This window comes from Mustelus asterias, chromosome 8 (assembly GCF_964213995.1).
Source record: "Mustelus asterias chromosome 8, sMusAst1.hap1.1, whole genome shotgun sequence".
Lineage (NCBI taxonomy): Eukaryota > Metazoa > Chordata > Chondrichthyes > Carcharhiniformes > Triakidae > Mustelus > Mustelus asterias.
In genome coordinates this window covers 76076937-76098133 of record NC_135808.1, presented here as the reverse complement: position 1 = coordinate 76098133, position 21197 = coordinate 76076937, and the positions used below count along the sequence as shown (strand labels likewise).

The 21197-nt window shown below is 40.6% G+C and overlaps 1 protein-coding gene across 9 annotated transcripts; it reads right to left on the bottom strand.

Annotated features, from left to right (window-relative positions):
• Positions 1–874: 874 nt before the first annotated feature.
• yipf1 (Yip1 domain family, member 1) lies at positions 875–21189 on the bottom strand. 9 transcript variants are annotated; one of them, XM_078218277.1, is made up of 11 exons: positions 21050–21154; positions 18607–18711; positions 17903–17983; positions 16593–16756; positions 15983–16063; positions 14219–14306; positions 13027–13143; positions 10814–10980; positions 8875–9057; positions 5367–5476; positions 875–3865 (listed from the first exon to the last, which is right to left on the bottom strand). In XM_078218277.1, exons 3-10 carry the CDS (start codon positions 17931–17933, stop codon positions 5375–5377), a joined length of 933 nt encoding a protein of 310 aa, XP_078074403.1. In that variant the 5' UTR covers positions 17934–17983; positions 18607–18711; positions 21050–21154; the 3' UTR covers positions 875–3865; positions 5367–5374. The 9 variants fall into 9 exon arrangements, with proteins under 9 accessions (XP_078074403.1, XP_078074400.1, XP_078074405.1 ...); XM_078218274.1 differs by lacking the exon at positions 21050–21154 and adding an exon at positions 20959–21009; XM_078218279.1 differs by lacking the exon at positions 18607–18711 and having other exon boundaries at positions 17903–18035; positions 20974–21189.
• Between the last annotated feature and the right edge of the window lie 8 nt (positions 21190–21197).

Sequence of the window (21197 nt, the reverse complement as noted above, 5' to 3'; positions counted from 1 at the left end):
GTTTTTGGAGCTGCACCCATCCAGGCAAGTGGAAAAAATTTCATCGGACTCCGGTCTAATGTTTTGTAGATTGTGAAACAGGCTTTGGGGAGTCAGGAGATGAGTTACTATGCATAATTCCAGCCTCGGACCTTCTGTGGTAGCCATCATATTTATATAGCTGATTCAGTTAAGTTTCTGGTCAATGGTGACTCCCCGGATTTTGATGGCAGGTGATTCAACAATAGCATTGCCATTGATTGTCAAGAGGTGATGGTTAAATTTGCTCTCATTGGAGATTCAAGTGAAGATAGTTTGATTTTCTCTGTTGGTATCAAGCCACTCAGTTGTAAAGACACCTTTGTTTCTTTATTCTTTTATATAATTAGCATTTGTTGCCCATCTCTAATTTTCCTTGAACTGAGTGGCTTGCTCAGCCATTGCAGAAGACAGCTAGGAGTTAACCACATTGTTGTATATCTGGAATTAACACGTAGGCTAGACTGTATAAGCGTAGTAGATTTCCTTCCCTGAACGAAAGTAGTGAACCAGATGGGTATGGATGAACAATAAATAAACCTTGCCAGTATTGCACACATTCACAGAAGACATACTGGAACATTTTCTAACCTGTGAACCTGGGTAGCTTTAACAAACTATTTAACTGTGGGACATCAGCCATGCCCAGGCCTGCCCTGAACTGGTGTAAACACACATCACCTTGCAGTAGAGCAATTGGATAATGGATTACAACTAAGAATTCCAGCTGAATATTTTCTTTGCTAGCCTTGACACGCTGAAGCCAATTGTGTTGTGGTTGTTATCAAGTAATTCAACATTTGAGCACAGATCGAATAGGAGACATACCACACTAAGCACTGTAATTGCCAACTGAGGCAGAAACTAAGGAAACTAAAGAATTGCATTTATATAGCATCTTTCCTGATCTCAGGATATCCCAAAACCCCTTACAGGCAATTAAGTAATTTTGAAGTGAAGTCACTGTTGTAATGGAGAACATGTCATCAAATTTGCATGCAGCAAAATATCACAAGCAGTAATATTAATTATATAATATGTTTAGAAAATGATATATAATAGCCAGGGCACTGGGGAGAATTCCACTGCTGTTTTTGTTTACATCCACCTGAGATAGTTTAACAACTCTGCAAAACAGCACCTCCAACACTGCAGCATTCCCTTAGTACCAGATTGGAGTATCAAACTAGAGTCTGTGCTCTGGAGTTAGACTTCAGCCCGTAACCTTCCAACTCAGAGACTTGAGTGCTACCATTGAGTCATGGCTAACATTTCATATTTTAAATTTCAAGCTGGATTTTTCAGATGTTGCATACTACCAAAAAAAAATTTAAGATGAAAGTGTATCCAAAACTGAAAGCACGGACAACCCCCGCCCCGCACCATCATGATGAAAATATGTCAGAAGCAATATTAAGTGCAACTTCTTCAGAAATTGCCAACCAGGAATAATGAGTCTCAATTATACTTAAACCTTAAAGAGGAGTGCGGATTAAATTCCTTCTCAGGGAGTAGAGGTATGCAAGACTGGACCTGAGCCAAACTGGATCACGAATATAGATTTACAAGTGAATGAGTTGTACTGACCCTCTTTGGCCTCTTGGACGGATATAAACATATTTCATGCACTACTCAAAGAGCAGGTAATTCTACGTGACCTTGATTTATAAACACAAGCACAACACATTAAAAACAGGCTATCTCATGGCTGTTTGAGGGATCTATATTCCCTACATTACAACAGAAGTTTCGCCTCAGTGTAGCACTTTATGGTGGCCTTAAGACAATGAAAGGCACTGCATAAATTCAAATTCTTATCCACTGCCTTCAGGTTGAGAAAAAAAGTTAGAAAAGAATGAGGTTTTCTCAAAGATTGGCAATCTGCCTTTTCATCTGTTCATAAGCATGTCTTCTTACACCTACACTCCTTTCATTTTTACCCTTTGTTTTATTTTGCTTGTTTGCGGTAAGGGATTTTAAGGTCTCGTTCTTCTCAGAGTTGTCCAGTGATGAGCATATTTGCTGTATATTGGAATAAAAGTATATCCTCATTGTAGTTTTGTATTCAGGAAGCATTCTCTCCTACTACTTAGTACAAGGTTGGTTTTCTGTTTATGGGCCCAGCGCTGGTTGAGGTTTGTGAAAGAGGGACTGTTATCTCTGGAAATCAGAGTTGGTTCTGGAGATACAACAGGTGAACATTCTGCAGTTTCTTTGGTGTTAATGAGACACCATAAAGACGTAAGAAACAGTTGAGGGTTAGGAAAGAGGAATACATTAAGTATAAAAGCAGCAGGGGAGTGCATCAAAAGAGAGAATTCTAAGAGATAAGGAAGTAAGTCAATAAACAATTTGGAAAGCAAAAATGAATTATGAGATTAAATTATCAAGGAATATAAAAATAGTGAAATATTTTACAGACATGCCAATAAAAAAGGAAGACTGATAGGAATAGGACCATGAAGGGATGGACAGGATAACACCATACATAATGATAAATGACAGAAATGTTAAATAATTATTTTGCTTCAGTATTTACCAGGAGATAGAACAGGTAGAAAGACGAGATGAGTAATTAGATAAGTGCATTTAAAATAAAAGAGATGTACAGAATGAACTGAAAAACTGAAACAGGATAATGCCCCTAATCTAGATGGATTGCATCCACGTATTTTTAAAAAATCCAGGGAAGAGATTACAAACACGACTACAAATATTTCATAATTAGTTAGAAAAAGGTGTAATGCCAGGGTACTGGTGGATAGCTAATGTAATTTTTATAGTTAAAATTGGGGACAGAACAGGTCCACAGAATTATAGACCAGTCAACTTAACATCAGTGGTAGGAAAAATAATGTAATTCCTAGTTAGGGAAGGCAGTAGCATCGTGGTATTGTCACTGGACTAGTAATCCAGAGGTTAGATTCCTACACTGGCTGATGGTGGAATTTAAATTCAATCAAACATCTGTCGATTGTTGTCAAAACCCATCTGGTTCACTAATGTCCTTTAGGGAAGGAAATCTGCCATCCTTACCTGGTCTGGCCTACGTGCAACTCCAGATCCATAGCAATGTGGTTGACTCTTAACTACTCCCTCAAAGGCAATTAGGGATGGGCAATAAATACATTAAAGAATAAATTAATACTAAATGAGAAAAAAGAACATTTAGAAACTGGGGAGGATCTATTAATCTATTGTTTGATTATTCCTTTCATCCAAATCTGGGCAATGCTTCAGAAGCACGAAGTGGTTTAGTCACTGCAATGCGATACTTGTGTTTATTTGCCCAGGATATATTTACATGAACTGAATTTAGTTCTTCAAATTCATCCAAATTTGATACAAAATCATGAAACATAAAGATTAATTTAATTTACTAATAATGTACATTTGTGAAGATTAAGATTGTTTTTTGGATAAAGTTCAGCTTTTCAAAAAAAATTGAGTAATTTGCTAATATACACATTTAGCACAACTAAATAAATCTCTACATTAATATTCAATAATAGAATATCTGATTTCTTTGTTAAGAAAGACAACAATCAAACAAGATTTTAGCAAACTAATTTGTGGAGTATCAGAGAAAAACATTTACAGTTTGTAACAAGTACATCTTTCTTAAGACCATGAAAAGGTAGAACAGTAATCAAAGCAGCCACAATGTGAAAATAATCCCAAAACCTAATTTAAAGGTTTAGTCAGTTTGGAACAGTCTGCAACAGTCAAGCACTCCGGTGTTCTGTTGAACATACTTCTTTAAAGTTTTTCTTTAGTTATGTAGCCCAAGTCACATTGATTGGGAAGTCTCTTCAGACTAAAGTTACCAAGACACCAGTGAAAGAATCTGTAAGCAAACACAGGCAATTTTTCACAAAGAATGCAGAGAGCTGACTTTTGACATTTTCAAGATTATAAGTAAATTGACAGACACATTTTTACCATGGTGAAGGGGGAGTCAGTTCAACTTTTTCGAAGTTAGGAGCAAGAAACATCTTGGAAGTTGAGTAGTCAGAGATACTTTATTTTTAAATGAAGGAAAATAGAATTGTAGAACAAGTTAGGAGACACAGCCATTTAAACTGACTGCATAAAAAGTTAAAATAGTTTAGGTATGTTTCCGCAGAAAAATGCAATGGAAGGATATGGTGAGGAATTGGGAAATGGGGTTGTTATCGATAGAGATGAATGAACTTATTCAGACAAATAGCCTTCTCTGTTTCTGAAAATTCTGATATCACATCATAATAAAAGTATTTAAATACTAAAGTTTTCTCATTATCAAAACGTTCCAGCTTAAAATTAGCCAAAAGAGGGGAAAAAAGTTGTGCAATGGGATCATTGAATGAAAGCTTCACTAATGGGAGTATTTACTTTATATAGTGGAATTTAACAGAGCGAACTACTATCCTTCCTCTTCTCCTGGTGTATCACTCACTGTCTCACCAAAGACTGTCTCACTAATTGCTGCTGAAAAGACACAGGCAACCTTTATGCAAGTGCCAGGAATAAAGAGCATATTTAGAAAATAAATAAAACTTTATTAATTTTCATAACTTCTGACCATATGCAAAACCTGGCTGTGAGCTTTTATCCAAGATAAATATATATATATATATATATTTATATATACACACTATGTCTTAAACCTTCCTCTAAAACTCCTCACATTCGGCTCAAGTGTTCTGAAGTTCACCTGAAACTTTGTATATGCAATTCTGAAACTAATATGACAGTTTAACAATCTCAAAAGAAAAAGATAAGTTTCTCAAAAGTGATTACATTTAAAAGTTGGAAACATTGATCAATTTTAGTAAACATTGTATGTGTAGAGAGTCAATGTGAATGAAATTTAAACAATATCAAATATTAATTTCAAAATTTCTCCTCTCCTGAAAGCGCTGGGGTAGGATTCTATGGAGAGTTAATGTCAGCAACTGTTCCAATTTAGGGTGCATCAAAGTCAAGCCTGATCCAGGATTCACACTTCCCACTGGACATTACTACAAAGCTATGATGGACAGAGACTGAGATTTTCTCCACTCTCCAGTCCAGAAATATTGCAGCCAATTAAATAGAACCTGCTATTGTCCTAACTGAGATCAGCTCAATCAGCATGGACTTGGGATCTTCCTCTTTTGCATGGGTCATAGCATACTGGCTGGTGCAGTTAATCATTGAGCTATTGGACAGCCTACTTTATTACGATTTTTAAATTGGAAACTAGCAGCCAGTTCCTGGACTGTATCTAAGGCAGAAACCTAATGGAATTAAAGTTAAAACAATCACAATCTTTCTTGGCCAGTCGATTACTCTTTCCCAGGGTATGAGGTTGTGGAAACACTCACCTGGCAAGTTATGTTTTATGGGAAGTCAAAGCAGTCCCATTAATGGTTGTGGTAGTGGTTGTGGGAACAGGTGTAGTTTTGGCTTCTTCTGGAGGATCGAAGAAATAGGCCTGGGGAATAACAACAAAACCATTTTAAAAGTATTGTAGAACTAGACATTAAAGCAAGCCTTTCTGTTTTAAACATATACTGCACGAGTTCATGTGACCAACTAGATTTTATTATGCTTTAGCTGTAATTAGAAAATTAAATTTTTCTTTCAAGTTCTTTATTCATTCATGGGACATGGGCATCACTGGCTGGCCAGCATTTATTGTCCATCCCTAGTTGCTCGAGGGCAGTTGAGAGTCAACCACATTGCTGTGGCTCTGGAGTCACACATAGGCCAGACCAGGTTGTGGAATTGTATGAACTAAGCAGCAGCATGCTGGGAAAATTGGTCAACTCTCTGGTGTAACGCAAGAACGCTGACCAAACTATTTCAAAAAGCCAGACCCCTGTAAGATCTGATAAAGCTGACTCCACATAACTTAAAGACATGAATAAGACCAGAGAAGGTCAGGCTTCCTGACCTTCTGAAGCCCTGATAAGATTAACCAAGATGTGGAGATGCCGGCGTTGGACTGGGGTAAACACAGTAAGAAGTTTAACAACACCAGGTTAAAGTCCAACACCTGTTGGACTGTAACCTGGTGTTGTTAAACTTCTTACTAAGATTAACCAAGCCAGTACAATCAAGACCAGATAAGGTCAGAGATGAAGGAGTCACCGTCCTTTTTCTGTTACATCAAAGGACAAGATAAGGGTATGAATCATGGGACAACGAGTTCTGGGAGGTCAGCAAGGTAAAACATGATGAATGATATTGCTCACGATTCTATTACTAATCGAATTCCTGAATATGCTCTGGTCACGAAAACTGATAATGATTATGTATAAATACTGAACTGTTTCTCTGTGTAATCGCGGACTTGTGGAAGAATCAGCAGTTGTACCAACTGCTCTCTGACCCCAAGTTTCAGCCATATACTGCATGCAGTTATTCGTAAATAAATGCTTGTCATATTGTCGGAACGAATTTTGTTTGAGTCTTTATATCACAGTCAAGAAGCAGGAAAGTTTCCACTTCAACAAGGTAAGGACAGCAGATTTCCTTCCCTAAAGTAAATTAGCAAACCAAATGGGTTTTCCGACAATTGACAATGGTTTCACGGTCATTAATAGGCTCTTAATTCCAGATTTTTTAAAAATTGAATTCAAATTCCACTATCTGCCGTGGCGGGATTCGAACCCGAGTCCCCAGAACATTAGCTGAGTTTCCGGATTAATAGTCTAGTGATAATACCACTAGGGATCACCTCCCCATTCACTAAAACCTACATCACATTAGAAATGAAAGAAAAGAAACATTTGTATTTATATCGCTCCTTTTATGACCACTGGACATTTCAAAGTGCTTTCCAGCCAATGAAGTAATATGTTTTTGTGAGTTGACTGAGTAATAAATATTGACCAGGACATAGGGATAAATCCCCTGCTCTTCAAAGGAATCATGAGATCTCTTACATTACCCAAGGGGCACCTCTGACCATGCAGCACTCAATCAGTACTACAGTGGAGTGTTAGTCTTGAATTTTGTGCTCAAGTCCTGAAGTGGAACTTGAAACCACAAACATCTAGTTCAGAGGCAAGAATGCTATCAACTGGGCCACATCTGAGACCTATTTTGTGCTTTGGACAAAAAACCAGAAAACAAAATTACAGAAACAGAGATGTACATTCTGAAAATATTAAATAATAATAGTAAATGCTGGAACTACGCAACAATTCAATCAGCATCTGAAAAAAAAATCAATGAAGAGTTCCCATTCAAAAACAGTAGCTAGCTTTCTCTTTGAGGCAAATCTGCTAGTACAATTCCAGCATTCCATATTTTGAACATAACATTACACTGTGGGCCCGATTTTACCATCGCGTCGTGCCCATTTTTGGGCGCGGAAATGTGGTAAGGTTGGGCGTGAGGCCATTAACGTGATCCGCGCCCACATCCGCGCAGATGCCCACTTTACCGAGGCCCGGGAATGGCCGCGATCCGATTTGCATGCATTTAAATTGAATTAATGAACTGCCCGCCCAACTTTATCAGCATTTCCCCCTTTACTATCACGTTCGCGCGTCCAGATTCAGCGTGAAACAGACATGCTCGGCAAAGGTCTGTTTCGGGTGCTCCAGCTTCTGAAGAGGTAAGTTCAGAACTTCCGGCGGCTCTCTAACTCAGATCAGTGGGTGGGCAGGGGGCGGGGGGGGGGGGGGGGGGGGGGAGGAGGCGGGTCAGATGCATCTCTGGTGGCAGGGGGAGTGGTGCCAGAGGGAGGCCAGATTGTCATCCGGTGGGGAAGGGGGCGGGGCGGGGGGAGAGGTGGGCCCGATCATTCTCTGGTGGGGGACAGGGAGGTGGGTTAGATGCATCTCTGGTGAGGGGGGCGGGGGGGGAAAAAGGAGGGAGGCCCGATTGTTGTCTGGGGGGTGGGGGGAGGCCCGAACGTTCTCTGGAGGGAGGGAGGCCCGATCATTCTCTTGGGGTGGGGGGGGGCGGGGGGGAAGGGGAAGAGATGGATCTCTGGTGGTGGGAGTGGCAGAGGGGTCCGCTGCCACTCTGCGGGCGATCGGTGGGGGCGAAGGATGGCAGCGGGTTGCGATCGGTCTGGGTAGTGGGGAATGGGTGGATAAGGGGGCAGTTATATTGTGGGGGTGGGGCGATGTCTGTGGGGGCCATCACTCCTGGGCCGCTTTATCCGCTTTTTGCAGCCCGGGAGCGATGTGACAACGGCGTGATTTTCAATTTTTTTTTCACTGCGCATGCACAGTTCAGAGCTCCGATCGTTTCGGGGCGATAAGCCCCACCCACAGCGTGATTCAGACTTGTGATTTTTTTTTCAGGCTAAGTACGTATGGGAGCGCCTGAAAGCAGATTTCCAAGTCGGATCTGAATTGCGCCCAGATTCAGCACTTAGAATCAAAATGGTAAAATCAGGCCTCCTGTATCAATTCCAAACCACCACTACAAAATATGACTAATGCCACACTTGAAGAATACCGCACACGTGAAAGTGAAGTTAACATCAAATTCCAAAGGTTTAAAGAAACACAGCACTTCTCAGGAGATGAGATGAGACTTTGTAAATTCTTCCAAAACTGTTTGCTGCCCAGTTTATTATAGGTACTGATTACTCATTATTGGAACCAGCTTGTGTCACACTAGCTCAGTCCAAGCACTGGGAAAATATCTCTGCAAGTGGAACATTGCACTCAGATGAGGTCAACGGAAAAACTTGCTTGTGGAGGTCTGAAGAAATGAATATCGACCAGAAATAATTCTAATTTACAATTTCACTCTGTTAATGTGAAACTTACCAAAAAAAGCATTTGAAAACTGAACTTCAGTTTTTGCATAATAATTTTTCTTTAGAAACATCTATGTTTATCTTTCGATAGAGAAACTTAGTACCTTACAACCTACTGCAAGCAAGGCATGAAGGATCAGAATGACTGCAATAGTTGCTATGGCAATTCTCTGGTTATCGTCACGGACAGCTGGCCAAAAGGTCATCAACAGCACAGTGCCTGAAAGGCACATGGCCAGCACTATCGTAATCCAACGTACTATCTCGTTCGGAATAATCCACAGTATCTGTAATAGAAACATAAAAAATAGAAGCAGGAGTATGCCATACAGCCCTTCGAACCTGTTTCACCATTCATTGTGATCATGGCTGATCATCAAAATCAATATCCTAACCCAGCCTTCCCCCCCATATCCCTTGATCCCTTTAACCTCAAGAGTCGTATCTAATTTCTTCTTGGAATCACACAACGTTTTGGCCTCAACTACTTTTTGTGGCAGTGAATTCCACACATTCACCACTCTCTGGGTGAAGAAATTTCTCCTCACCTCAGTCCCAAAAGGCTTACCCCTTATCCTCAAACTATGACCCCAAGTTCTGGACTCCCCCACCATCAGGAACATTCTGTCTGGATCTACCCTGTCTAATCTTATGAGATCCCCTCTCACTCTTCTAAACTCCAATGAATACAATCCTAACCGACTTAGTCTCTCCTCATTTACAGTCCTCCCAAGGAATCAGCCTGGTAAACCTTTGTTGCACCCCCTCTATAACAAGGACACAGAGAGAAGTTATTTGCTCACACCACAGCTCTCCTGAATCTACAATGCAAATTTAATTATTTCTCCTCTTTGCCACAGTCAAGTTGATTAGATTTCTGAAAAACTGTAATTTCAGTTAAAAGCTTGTGTGGCGATAATCACTGTGGACCCACAGAGAACATCCCTGGCCTGTACTGTGACGAATTGGACAATTTGCTGCCTAACTCAACCTCTATCCATGTAACTCTTGCCTGGAGTTAAAATTCAGACTTGTATTGATAAAGCTGTCCTGATATGCAGACACCCTCATTTGCAACATCCCCTAGAACAACAAAATCCTAACTTGGAGTAATCTTTTCTGAGAAATGCATTGACATTTAAGAGGTCCTTCAATCCATTAGCCTTCCGTTGTTGGAGCCCAGCCTACCAATCCTTCCTTTAATCTGTCTGCTCCCCATCTCCAATCGAATATCACTTCAGCATTTTTTCAGGTTTGAGGTGGACATCAAAATAATGATCACTCTTGGCTCACACCATTAAGCTTATAACCTGGCCAAATATCCTAAGTTTAGCCTGAGATGTTGATTTTCCAAGAATCTTTTAATCACCCAATTATTGTTTGCTACAGAACCTCAGATAGGACCTGAAAATTCAAATATCATGGGGCAAAGTATTTAAATCCAACCAAACCAAAACCAAAGTAGCAAGTTGATAAAATGTGTGAAAGATCATCTACTGCTATCATCTGTACTTCTGATCTGCAGATCCTTCACCTGATGTGGAGATGCCGGGGTTGGACTGAGGTAGACACAGTATGAAGTCTCACAACACCAGGTTAAAGTCCAACAGGTTTATCTGGTAGCATGAGCTTTCAGAGCGTTGCTCCATCATCAGGTGAGTGGTGATGAAGGAGCAATGCTCCGAAAGCTGGTGCTACCTGTTGGACTTTAACCTGGTGTTGTGAGACTTCTTACTGATCCTTCACCTCACTGTTCACAGCCTCCTTAGCAGATAATAAATATAATAAATACACTGAAGATCATTGCTAGTACCAAGGAATTCCGCTATTTTACAGGATCTGCACCCCTGAAGCTAATAACCATTTTTGTCTTTCTATTCCTTATTAATATTATGATTAGTGCTCCTTTGTGCATTTCTTTCTGATTCTAAGTTCCTAATGTGTTCATGCAAGCTTTTCTATTCTGTTGGCATCAAGACTCATCACACCATTTCTCAATTCAACTCATTCCTCCCCAGGTTATAAAAAGAAAGTTATACTTACTGCAGTGGGAATGTAAATAAACAGTGAGTATCCGTAGACACACACTATCTCCAAGAATGAATATGACACAATGTTCATCACTTTGTTATTTCTCCACATCAGAAAGCCCCAGAGAGCGAGAGGAATGAGCCAGGCATAGGTATAGATTGCTGTAGCTGCTATAGAAACTACAGAGAGATGTACAGTTACACTCCAATATTTATCACAAATGAGTTAGTTACTGAAATCCTTAAGAATAGAAAAATGAAATGTTTGCAATATGTTAGTGACTCCACAAACGTTGTTCAATGTGTTTTCCATGTTGTGAATTTGGTCTGAAACTGACTACATATTTCATTAAACAATGGCAACTCTGTGGCTCTATCTAGTGACTGATCAGGAATGAATGTCTTCTTAAAAACAGCATTAAAATCATTCGTCGTATAATAGAGATTAGATATTTTATGACTGGGGATCCCAGTTTGCATTAATCCATGAAACATATTTCACAATACATATTGGGTAAACAAAGAAAAATTAGCATTCAGGCCACCCCTTTTTTTTTCAATAATAATCCCACCATAATAAAAGACCAATTTAGTTTTGTTCATAATAATAAAATTTAAGAGGAGGTGGTTTAGAAGGGCAATATGACTTTAATAAATGACTAGCACTTTATCTCATATTATTGTGGAAAAAAATAGCTGTAGACGTTTGCACCCCAGAAAAGGGCCAATAAATTAATTGCACTTGGCCGGTCTCTTGGAAAGTTTAGCCACAGCCAATTCTTACTCCATACACTTTCACATTTCTTTTTCAGATATCAATCAGTGTCCCTGTTAAAAGGATTTTACCTCCACCAGTCAAGCATTCCATGTCCTAACAGCACACTGCATAACGATTATTTTAATTTTCTGCTCTCTAATTATACGTTCACTTAGCAGTGCAATATTTACCCATTTACCTTATCTAATCCCTGCAAACACACAGCTACCATCATCAGTGCAAGTAATCCCTTTCAGAAACTGTATTAATAGCTTAATGGCCCCACACTACATTAGTAACTACACTTCAACAAGTATTTAGAGGAGCAGAGGAGTTACCCCCAGTGTCCTGGCCAAAATTCATCTCTCAATCAATATAACAAAAGACAAATTATCTTAAAGTCTATTTATTTGTGTCACAAGTAGGCTTACATTAACACTGCAATGAAGTTACTGTGAAAATCCCCTATTTGCCACTGTTTGGGTACACTGAGGGAGAATTTAGCATGGCCAATGCACCTAACAAGCATGTCTTTCGGACTGCGGGAGGAAACCGGAGCACCCGGAGGAAACCCATGCTGACACGGGGAGAACGTGCAAACTCCACGCAGACAGTGACGCGAGACCGGAATCAAACCTGGGTCCCTGGCACTGTGAGGCAGCAGTGCTAACTACCGCGCCACCCCTCTTATTAACATTGCTGGGAGCCTGCTGTGTAAAGATTTCCTATATTACAATAGTGACTGTACATTGACTGTAATGTGTTTAGAGATATCCGGGGTCCTGAAAGGCAAATATTTCTCTATAATTAGCTGCAACATGCTTTGGGACATGCTGAACCTATGACAGGTGCTATGGTCAAAGTTCACAGTGTAGGACATTGTCAATATTGGAAAATAGTGCAAAAGATTAGAAAATCATGAAGTAGTGGGTGGGATTAAAAAGCATTATAGGAGGGCTGAAGGTGGTAAAACATTCTAAAGATATTTTGTGAACTGCAAGATTTGTTTGAATTAAAACACAATAAGGACGCTGGAAGGGGCTCAAACCTGTAGAATGGAACACAAGGCCTTTAGGAGGAACAAGAGTGGAAAGTTCAGAGATGAAATCATCATGGAAGTGATAAAATAGATTGCAAAGTTCTTTATTTCATTGTATACACCAAATTCCATCTCCCACTGAATGTGAGCAGACAACAGCTCCTTAGTCTCTACCAATTCCAATTTGAAATCAACATCAGAAAAGTGCACCGATTGTTTGGGTGAAGTCGCTTCCTTGCTGGAAATAAAAAGTGTTTAGGCCCCATTCAGCACCGCCCCAAGGTGGAATGGCCCAGATTCATAATTTGGGGAGCTGGAAGTACACAGAACTTTAGACACTTGTGTTCATATTACAAACATTGTGCCTTCCAAAGAATAGTTTTAAATTAAATCTTTAGAAATCAAAGAAGCCCAAGTATTTTTCCCTTACCTTTATGGAATTCAGGTACATAGCGATAACCACGCTGGCCACGGTGAGTAAAGAAATTAGCAAGGTTGCCACTAATCGCTATTGCAAACACCAGTGTGGCACATATCCAGAAAGGACCTAATTAAGACAAATTTCAAAAAGAAAGCTCTTATGTTCTTCTTTATACCAAGTAACGAGACAACACCTTTGTACCTTTGAATGTATTTTCTTAACTTAAAAATATTACAGAATGGTAGTTCTCTTTAATTTTGAAACGTTCACAAATTGAATAGTCATGAACTTTACTCCTCCGTTATGTAACACATACTGATTTAGATAGAAATTGATTCAATAATCATGGACTGCAATTCCTGTACAATACTTAAGTACATTTAAAATATCAACATTTCCTGTTGGGATGTTTGAGTAAAAGGTAAGACATAACAAAGAAAAATAAGTTGGAATTGAACTTATTTATTTGTCTATGATTTTCCCCTTTCCTGAGTTCATTCTTGTCTTTTACTCTCCCTACTTCCTCCATCCACACAATCTTCCAGCCTTTTGAGCTTCCTCAATTTCCTTCGCCCCCTACATTGACAGCCATGCATGAAAACAATCCAGGCCCCAGGTTCTGTAATTCCTTCCCCAAATCTCTCCACCACTCCTCCTTTATAGACGTGCTTAAAATCAACCTTGTTCACTCAGCTTTCTGGTCACCTGTCCCAACCTCTTCTTTGGCTTTGAATCAACCTTTGTTTGGTTATGTTTCTATGAAATATCCTGATGTTGCGAATTATTGTTAATTCAGCAGAGGGCAATAAAGGCAACTCTAGGACCTCTGCTGAGTCCAGCAAATTTGACAATGGCTGGATTCAATCTAGAACCTTACTGTTCTACATCGCTTGGTGCTGCATCTTCGACTGCAGTCCCCTATTCAAACAGTGGGGGGGGGGGGGTTTAAGTAGCTTTTTAACTCAACAAGTGCAATTACATTTTTGCATCTGGATTTAAAGTTTATTTCCAGAAGATACACTGAATTGAGATTTATTGGGCTCAATACTTTCTATGATTTTATTTGCTTACATATTGTATATGATGAGAGACAGGATAGATTTATTTTGGAAAATAAATATGGCATTCAGTAGTCATGAGGTTTACTTTAAAACAAACAACAATTCTTCTCCATTAACCATTGTAAATCACACATACTTACCATAAAGATCTGGATTACTGCGGATATACAACCTCACAAAATTTTTGCCAGGCAGTGGTAAAAGGGAACCTTTTATTCTGTCCAACACCTATGACGCAGAAAATAAGGTGATAATTCTTCTAATTCAAATATCATTGCTATATCAATGTTTCAACCCCACTAATTCTGTTATTCATCAGAGGTCTAAAAAAAATTAATCTAACCACTGGTTACTACTGAATTAGCTGATTTCAGGTACAGTGATAGTTGGCTCATTTGACCTTAGTGCCCTGTGCAAAGTGGGGGAAACAAATAACCTAAACTTTCCTTTCCAGATCACTGCCTGTCTGAAGGTGAATGCAGTAAGGAGTCTAACAACACCAGGTTAAAGTCCAACAGGTTTATTTGGTAGCAAACACCACTAGCTTTCGGAGCGCTGCTCCTTCGTCAGGTAAGTGGGAGATCTGCTCATACACAGCAAACAGGGCATATAAAGAGTACTCATGAGTACCCTTCGTCGTCCAATACTTCCCCGGAGCGGAGAAGCTAGGACATCTCCTCCGGAGCCTTCAACATGTCATTGATGAAGACGAACATCTCGCCAAGGCCATCCCCACACCCCCACTTCTTGCCTTCAAACAACCGCACAACCTCAAACAGACCATTGTTCGCAGCAAGCTACCCAACCTTCAGGAGAACAGTGACCACGACACTACACAACCTTGCCACAGCAACCGCTGCAAGACGTGCCGGATCATCGACACGGATGCCATCATCTCACATGAGAACACCATCCACCAGGTACACGGTACATACCCTTGCAACTCGGCCAACATTGTTTACCTGATATGCTGCAGGAAAAGATGTCCCGAGGCATGGTACATTGGGGAAACCATGCAGACGCTACGACAACGGATGAATGAACACCGCTCGACAATCACCAGGCAAGACTGTTCTCTCCCTGTTGGGGAGCACTTCAGTGGTCACGGGCATTCGGCCTCTGATATTCGGGTAAGCATTCTCCAAGGCGGCCTTCACAACACACGACAGCGCAGAGTCACTGAGCAGAGACTGATAGCCAGGTTCCGCACACATGAGGACGGCCTCAACCGGGATCTTGGGTTCATGTCACACTATCTGTAACTCCCACAACTTGCCTGGACTTGCAAAGTCTCACTGGCTGTCCTGTCTGGAGACAATACACATCTCTTTAACCTGTGCTAATGCTCCCTCCACTCACATTGTCTGTACCTTTAAGACTTGATTAGCTGTAAAGACTCGCATTTCAATCATTATTCATTATTCTGTAAATTGAGTTTGTGTCTTTATATGTCCAGTTTGCTGTGTATGAGCAGACCTCCCACTCACTTGACGAAGGAGCAGCGCTCCGAAAGATAGTGGTGTTTGCTACCAAATAAACCTGTTGGACTTTAACCTGGTGTTGTTAGACTTTAACCTGGTGTTGTTAGACTCCTTACTGTGTTTACCCCAGTCCAACGCCGGCATCTCCACATCATGAATGTGAATGAACAGACTGATGCCCTCCACAGTGCAACAATCTGCTGCCACTCACTGCCAAGAATAACATATGAGGATGGTTGTTTTGATAATGTACCAGAAAGCTATTAGCACAATAGGACCAATCCACGATACAAAGCAATGCTAATGTGGGCAGGATGGGAGAAAAGGAGAGAAGTGAAATAAAAACACATTAGTTAAAATGTTTCCATTTTTATTATTATAGATGACATAATGCCTGATGGAGAAACTAAACCCAGTGCCTACCTGGTAGGTGTCCACGTCAAAAAATGTTTGATAATAATCAAATGTCCAAAAAGGAGCACTCTTCTTTTGTCCTGCAAGCAACTGCAAAGGAAAAAATGGCAAACATGGTCACAAAGATTCTAATTAATTATCAGCTATTCTTTACAAGAAACAAGAGTCAATTCAATTCTGGGAAATGTCACTTTCTCCAAGTAAACACAAATAGGGGAGCTAGATAGAAACAGCTCAATTTAAACTTACAATTCATAGCTATCAACAAATAATGATTCTTCTTCCGAAATAACTAAAATGAAAATGAACCATGAATTATTCCTAACCAAACATTACAAATAAGGTAATCAAACAACCAGATGGAATGACAAACTGATAGAAGACCACTGGAGCAGTCAGGGTTGGAAGGATAATTGAGTGTGCTTCTGGAGTAAAATTGCAGTCAGAGCTTGTGTGTTAAGGTGCCCAGGTGGGATTGATCAGTGGAAAAGGTTAGGATTATTCAGCCGAATATACTTTTCCTGTTCCCAAAAGTCAAATTATTATATGTTAAAATTGTATTTTGGGATACACAACATAAATCTACCTTTTGTACATTTGCCATTATGAAGTTGCTCACCTCTGCTTTATCAGAGTCTTCATTCCCCAGCAAATCTTCGTCCTCATCTCTTCCCACCTCGCCTGGTGGACCTCTCTGATTTTTAGGTTTATCATTGGCGTCTGTGATGCTTATTGTGGTGGCATCGGGATTTGCTGCCAGCAAGTTTGTGGCATCATCAAACTCTTCGTACAACACACAAAAGAATACCAAAATATTAAACACCATTGGAAAATTAGACTATGCTAAAGACACTATATAAATGCAAGTTGATGTAAATTAATGATGCAAGTTCTGTTAACATGGAATTAATAGCACAGCAAGTTCTCCAAAAATGAATACTGAATTAATATAGGGAGTCACCAGTGAATTAATTCTTATTTTTGGTGTCACTGTAACCTATTCTAGAACCGTTAACCAACTTTCACACATTTCACCAGCAACTTTCAAACCACTATGCACTTATCAACAATAAAGCTAAGTTAAGAAACTAAAGTATCCAATATTTTAATTAAAAATAGGGTTTATCGTATCTAAAGAGTATAAAGCACTTAAGTACATGTAAATAATATCAGTTCTTCAAAAGTTAGATGGGGAAGAAAACAGGCAGATTGGAAAATGATTAGATTATGACCTGAAATCCAGTTGTCAAATACCCAATAAAATGGACAATGCAATTCCAGTTTATTATGTGAGCAACCCAAAGTCCTAAGCACTCAACAAACCAGATTGAGGAACATGAAGAGTAGATAAAGAAAATAAAAATGGCAGATGGATCTAAATGACACGCCATCAGTGGTGGGAAGCCTGCAACTACAGCATGATAGGTGGATAGGCTTTTTCCATAATAAAAAGTTTACTTATATTGCTTTACCAATCAGAAATGTTTATATATCCATTTATATTATAAAAGCTGACATAAAAAGCATTACTGAAGAATTGTGATAAGTAAATTTTGTAGAGGTAGATGTATATAATGGAATATTTGGAATTGTTCTTTGTGCTTTGTACTTCAATTGCTCCATTAAGTCAGAAGACTTCAAAAGCGATGATGAAGGTTGATAATTTTGATCCAGGCAATCTATTCATCTTGATGAAGGTTTCATCATTTTAAAAATTAGGAGTAAAAAAGGAGGGAAGGTAGAACTGCTTTCCATGAATTACAATAAACTTACGAAGGAAAGCCATTTTAGCAAATTATATAAGTAGCTTCAGAAGGTAATTAAATATGATTTCTGTGTAAGAGGGTTTAGACAGTAATTGTTGATGGTTAAAAAAAAAACGAAAGCAAATATCACGGCATTCAAAAACCAATCATGAAATTCAATTACCTTGAAATTGTAAATCGTCTGCTGCTGCCATTTACTTGATTGTTAGAACTATCAAATGATAGTTTTAAAAAGACTTTTTATCTGCAAAACAAAAATACCATCTTATAGTGTTTCTGTCCAGTCAGAAATGACACTATATTCAGGCCATTATAAAACTTCCCTCAACACAAACCATGGGAATATTTCTGCTATAAAATATCCAAAGTTATATGTATAAAAAATTCAAAAGAAACATCACAAAATTTAATACAAAAACGATCCTTTGCACAAACTGGCAGAAGTACCAGATAGGTTCACATTTTAGCATATTGTTCCTATGCTGTGCACAAGCTTGTATTTGGCTGTTCAGGAGGTCTTTATAAAGAATGCATTACATTCCTGATGTTCTGGTAACATATTAAATGAAGCACTCTTGTACTATTGTTATGCATGCAACACAATACGCGAGGATAATTTTCAGTATTGGCTCCCCCAATGACAATTAATCCTCAACTATATCCTGTACTGAGTAAAAAAGTCACAGTTCTAACCCTGGTCAGTGTTAACCAATCTCAGTTGGGCAGCGGGGGGGGGGGGGGGGGGGGGAGCTATTACTGACTTCAGCACAGCAAGTTTGGGGAAAGAATTTGCAGCTCTGATCCTTAAACCAGTGACTCTTGCTAGAACTGCATCTCTGAGAGACGAGATGAGGACAAGATACAAACCAGCTGTGATGCCTTCATTGTCCAATAGCCTACCAAAAGCTACTGTCAAAGACAACACGAGGAGCAACCACTTGGATAAATAAGAAATGCAACTGGAATAGTACCCTGTCAAAGGAATCAATTCCCTCATGAGAGCAAAGAAAGCTGCAAAAATAGAAGTTATCAGAGTCTGTTTAATCTTAGCTGAATAATTTTCCTGAAATTTTTGGAAGCACTAGCCCTGGCTTGTGCTACAGCAATAGCAGCATGATTTTGGGTTCTCAAAGCACGGCTTAAAAAAAACTTCAGCAAATAAAACTTTGTCAGCCTAGTAAAACCAGTTAATTTCATGTGGTCAAGATAGTTCATAGGAAACTTGCGTGGCTGCTATCTCCCTGCTTCTGGCGTTGTTGTTTTGTTTATTGACTAGTACATAGAAATCCTACAGTGCAGAAGGAGGCCATTCGGCCCATCGAGTCTGCACCAACCACAATCCCACCCAGGCCCTACCCCCACATATTTACCCGCTAATCCCTCTAACCTACACATCCCAGGGCTCTAAGGGGCAATTTTTAACCTGGCCAATCAACCTAACCCGCACATCTTTGGACTGTGGGAGGAAACCGGAGCACCCGGAGGAAACCCACGCAGACACGAGGAGAATGTGCAAACTCCACACAGACAGTGACCCGAGCCGGGAATCGAACCCGGGACCCTGGAACTGTGAAGCAACAGTTCTAAGCACTGTGCTACCGTGCCGCCCAGTCTTCCAGTAGAGAACATTTCCTTTAAGGATGTGCATTCATGAATGCCAAGGAGACTAATTTTGAAGGTTTGGATTTTAACCCGTTTGTTAATCTACTTTCTAGTGTCCATGTTTCTATATTTCTAGTAAGAAGTTTAACAACACCAGGTTAAAGTCCAACAGGTTTATTTGGTAGCAAATGCCACTAGCTTTCGGAACAGGCTGTCCCTTCGTCAGGCAGAGTGGAGAAATGCTCACAAACAAGGCATACAGAGACACAAGCTCAATTTACAGAACAATTTACAGATGGGCTTCGCGTAAGCGTTCTCCAAGGCGGCCTTCATGACACACGACAGCGCAGAGTCACTGAGCAGAAACTGATAGCCAAGTTCCGCACACATGAGGACGGCCTCAACCAGGATCTTGGGTTCGTGTCACACTATCTGTAACCCCCACAGCTTGTCTGGATTTGCAGAATCTCACTGGCTGTCCTGTCTAGAGACAATACACATCTCTTTAACCTGTGCTTAATGCTCCCTCCATTCACATTGTTTGTACCTTTAAGACTTGATTATCTGTAAAGACTGCATTCCAATCATTATTCTGTAAATTGAGTTTGTGTCTCTGTATACCCTGTTTGTCAGCATTTCTCCACTTCACCTGAGGAAGGGACAGCCTGTTCCGAAAGCTAGTGGCATTTGCTACCAAATAAACCTGTTGGACTTTAACCTGGTGTTGTTAAACTTCTTACTGTGTTTACCCCAGTCCAACACCGGCATCTCCACATCTATATTTCTATACAGAAAGTAGTTGAGGCCAAAATGTTGTCTGATTTCAAGAAGAAATTAGATATAGCTCTTGGGGCCAAAGGGATCAAGGGGTATGGGGGAGGGAAGGGGGGAAATCAGGATATTGAATTCGATGATCAGCCATAACCAAAATGAATGGCAGAGCTGGCTCGAAGGCCTACTCCTGTTTCTAGTTTACTTGAAGCATCACTAGGCAGCAGAGATGATTAAAGCAACATTACTACAGTCAATGCAACAAAGGCCCCGTTTGCACAATTGCAGGATCCCAACCTTCTTCCACAGCGGGCCCAGTGGTTTCACATTATTGTCTCCACTGGGACAGATCCTACCCTGGGGGTATCGCCAATCTGTACCCCAGCACAGTGCGGTAGTGGAACAGCTGCTGAGTTGGGGGGTATTACCACGGTGACCATTAACCCCTTTTTATTACCATGGGGGTCAAGTTCCGCTGCGTTGGCATGGAGACAGGCCCAGGCCTCCCCTCACCGCGGGGCCTGAGCTGAGGGCCCGCACCCCGGGCAGCAGCCTGCGTTTATACCGGCGGTTAGATCTGGATGCGGATCCAGGTTCGGAGCCGGATCCAGATCTTCGGAGCCTGAGCCGGATCCGCGGGGGCCGAGGGATTCGGAGCCTGAGCCGGATCCAGAGGTTCGAGGCCTGAGCCCGATCCGGGGGGTCACCGCCTGCGACCCCCTCCTTAAAGGGACTGTCACTCCCCGCAGACTTTAATATGCCGACAGATAAAATGTCGGACCCGGGCCGGCCTTTCAGTGAGTCTCCGGCAGCAGCGGGCCGGGCCGAGTGGACCCCACAACTTACTGATCCGATTAATACCTGACTGTGACCAACAGCCGCGGTCAGGAGGATAACGCAGCTGTATATCCCAGCCCCCTCCTCTCTGGTCTCTCACTGAAGTTATATCTGGGATTCCACACAAAACATTTCCTTTCTCTGCGTCCAATGGATTTCACTTTTTATCATTTGGGATCGCAGCCAACTCCTCCTCCCAGTAAACTCCCACGGAAATGATGTGTGGAGGCAGTGTTGACTGGAGGCAG

Coding starts and splice junctions, on each gene's coding strand:
- yipf1 (XM_078218279.1), bottom strand. CDS start 17,933: ATGGCAGCAGCAGACGATTTACAATTTCAAG. Junction 16,064..16,592: donor AAGACTCTGATAAAGCAGAG/GTGAGCAACTTC, acceptor TTTCCTTTGCAG/TTGCTTGCAGGACAAAAGAA. Junction 13,144..14,218: donor CAGTAATCCAGATCTTTATG/GTAAGTATGTGT, acceptor TGTCTTAATTAG/GTCCTTTCTGGATATGTGCC.